The 3,167-nt window shown below is 40.9% G+C and overlaps 1 protein-coding gene across 1 annotated transcript; it reads left to right on the forward strand.

Moving 5' to 3' along the window:
* Positions 1–311: 311 nt before the first annotated feature.
* On the forward strand, positions 312–1,466 carry LOC113306319. Its single transcript, XM_026555271.1, has one exon. It carries the CDS (start codon positions 312–314, stop codon positions 1,464–1,466), a length of 1,155 nt encoding a protein of 384 aa, XP_026411056.1.
* The last annotated feature ends 1,701 nt before the right edge of the window (positions 1,467–3,167 follow it).

The raw sequence follows: 3,167 nt of genomic DNA on the forward strand, positions 1-3,167 counted from the left end.
GGAATATTGTCGGATGCATTTTTCGAACAATATAAAATTAATCTCAGGAGCAGAAAGGAAAGCAGCCACTTGTTTCTCTTGCAACAGGAGACATGTGAAAATCTCTTAGACTTCACACGAAGATTTCGTCAAGAGGTTAGTGAAGTTGGAAAAGTTTATCATGTCCTCGTGATTGAAGTATACAAGAACGCTTTGTCATATGACGAGTTTGGGATATATAATTCTTTAACTGTCCAACCAGTCGGAACACTCAAGGAGTTGTACGACAGGGAAGACAGATACGAACGTGCTGAGAAAGAAAAAAGGCCAAGATGTCACGAGCATCGAAAGGGTCTAAAACCGAAGGGAATGCCAAACCAAAGCAACAATTCGAGGGTGATTCTAAAAAGAAAAATCAAGATGAATCCAGAAGAAGATCTGGAAATGGAGAGGACGCCCGAAGAAATCAAGGAAGAGAAAAGGTGAAGTTTCCCAGTCTAAACATTGGACTTGGAGAACTTTTCAAGAAGATTAAAGACTCGCTTCCAGCTCCAAAGCCGTTGCCGGTTGAAACAAAAGATAAGAGAGACAAGAATAAGTATTGTGCTCATCAAGATCATGGACATAACACAGACTCTTGTCGTACACTTGCGGCTCAAGTCCAAAAAATGATTGAAGACGGGAAGTTGCAACAATATGTGAAGAAGGATCTAGCACGGGTCAACGCTCTGGATCTACGAGAGATCAGAGTAATCCATGCAAGAGTTAATTCAGATTCAAGCAAGACACATGAAAAAGTGACCCGTCTGAAGTTGCGTCACATCCATGACTGGCGAATATCGAACAAACTTGATTACGCCAATCTAATTGGTACTGAAACTCTAGAAGAAGGGAAAACTGAGATATCTTTATCGAACGCAGATCTTGCTGGAGTTTATCAGCCACATAACGATGCAAATTTTATCTTAGCTCTCATTGGAATGTACAAGGTACGCCGAGTTCTAGTCGATACTGGAAGTTCAATTAGTGTCATATTCTCCGGAGCGTACTCCTCAATGAACTTGAATGAGGGTCAAGTTGAAGCTGACAATAATCCGATTATCGGATTCCGTGGTGAGACATTGACAACAATTGGAAGATTAAGTTTTCCTACGATTGTGGGAGGAAGAACAGTTATGCAGTACTTCTCATTACTAGATTGTCGCGCACCTTATAATGCCATTTTAGGACGTGATTGGATTCATGCAATGGAGGAAGTAACTTTCACTATTCATCAATGTTTGAAATTCATTACTCCGGTAGGGGTGATGAAGGTTAGGAGCGATCAGGTGACATCTCATAAATGTCATGAAAGCGCAATGGAGGAGTATAGAAAGTCTGAATTAAAAGGTTCAGAAATACTCCAAGTTCGAGAAGAAAGCATAGCAATCACAGTGCTTCCCAACCTCTTATCAAGGAAGAGGAAAGGAAGGACCTCCAACTATTGAGGAGTTGGTAGAAGTACAAATTGGGAATCAAAAGGAGCATACAACGTTTATTGGAGCATAATTACCTTTAGGCGAAAACGAGAGCTTGATTACCCAATTGAAGGATAATATAGATGTGTTCGCTTGGAGCCTCGGAGATATGCCAGGTATTGATCCTTCCATCGGTTGAATATCAGTGAGGGATATAAGCCAATAATGCAGAAACCGCGAAAGATGGCTCCAGAACGGAAGGCAAAGGTAGCAGAAGAGATTGAAAGAATGCTAGAGGCTAGGATCATCAAACCTATCAGATATCCAAAGTGGTTAGCGAATATTGTAGCAGTTACGAAGAAAAATGGGAAAATCAGGGTATGTATTGATTTTACAAACTTGAACAAGGAATTCCCAAATGATCCTTATCCAATCCCCAGAATCGTCAATTTGGTGGATGCCACCCAGGGATACGGCAGATTGTCATTCATGGACGGCTTCTATGGTTACAATAAAATACCGTTATACAAAGATGATCAGGAACATACGTCTTTCATAACAGACAAAGGGATATATTGTTACCTCGTCATGCCTTTCGGGTTAAAAAACGTGGGAGCAACTTATCAGCATCTTGTAGATGAAATGTTCAAGGATATGATTGGGAAAATCGTCGAAGTCTACATCGACGACATGGTGGTCAAATCCAAACAGAAGAAGTCTTACCTTTTGGACCTGAAAAGAACCTTGGAACGATTGCGACAATATGGAATAAAGCTGAATCCCGCTAAATGTTCTTTTGGACTCACATTTGGGAAGTTTCTCGGGTACATGATGACGCAAAGAGGAATTGAAGGCAATCCAGCGCAAATTAGAGCAATATTAAAGATGTCGTCACCGAGAAATGTAAAAGAGGTGCAAAGACTTACTGGAAGATTGTCCGCTTTGAACAGGTTTATTTCGCGAGCATCTGATAAGTGTAGACACTTTTTTCAGATTCTAAAGAAGGCAGAAAGATTTGGCTGGAACGAGGATTGCGAGCATGCTTTTGACGAAATCAAAAGGTATTTGACCTCTCCTCCTGTGCTCACAAGCCCGAAGACGGGGCAAACCATCTACATATATCTTGCTGCAAGTGAAGATGCGGTGAGTGCAGTTTTATTCGTCCGAGAGCCTGATGAAAAGCCAGTTTATTTTGTTAGCAAAACATTAACAGATGCAGAGACTAGATACTCAAAGATAGAAAAAATGGCGCTAGCTCTTATGCATGCAGCAAGGCGCCTAAAGCCATATTTTGAAGGGAGACGAATCGTGATATACACTGAATATCCACTTAAGAAAGTATTGGGAAGAACGGATGATTCCAGTAGGCTAGCCACATGGGATACTTACCTTGGAGCATACACCATTGATTATGAACCAAGAACATCAGAAAAAGGGCATGCTATATCATCACTAATGGAAGACTTTCCAGTAAATGATATTGAGGTTTCTGAATCCATTGTTGACGAGGAAATCCTACATGAAAAGGAAAACGTGTTACCAATCCCATTGCCATGGGAACATGTGAAAGTAAGTAAGAAATCTTCGAAATAAATAGATGTGCAAACTAGTATTAAAACTCAATGTTGATACCTGAGAAGGACAATGGGGTATGGAAGATCTATACTGATGGATCAGCAAGCACCGACGGAGCAGGCGTTGGTTGTGAACTAGTTTCCACAGAAGGATTCT

The sequence above is a fragment of the Papaver somniferum genome, chromosome 8, assembly GCF_003573695.1.
Source record: "Papaver somniferum cultivar HN1 chromosome 8, ASM357369v1, whole genome shotgun sequence".
NCBI classification, from domain to species: Eukaryota; Viridiplantae; Streptophyta; class Magnoliopsida; order Ranunculales; family Papaveraceae; genus Papaver; species Papaver somniferum.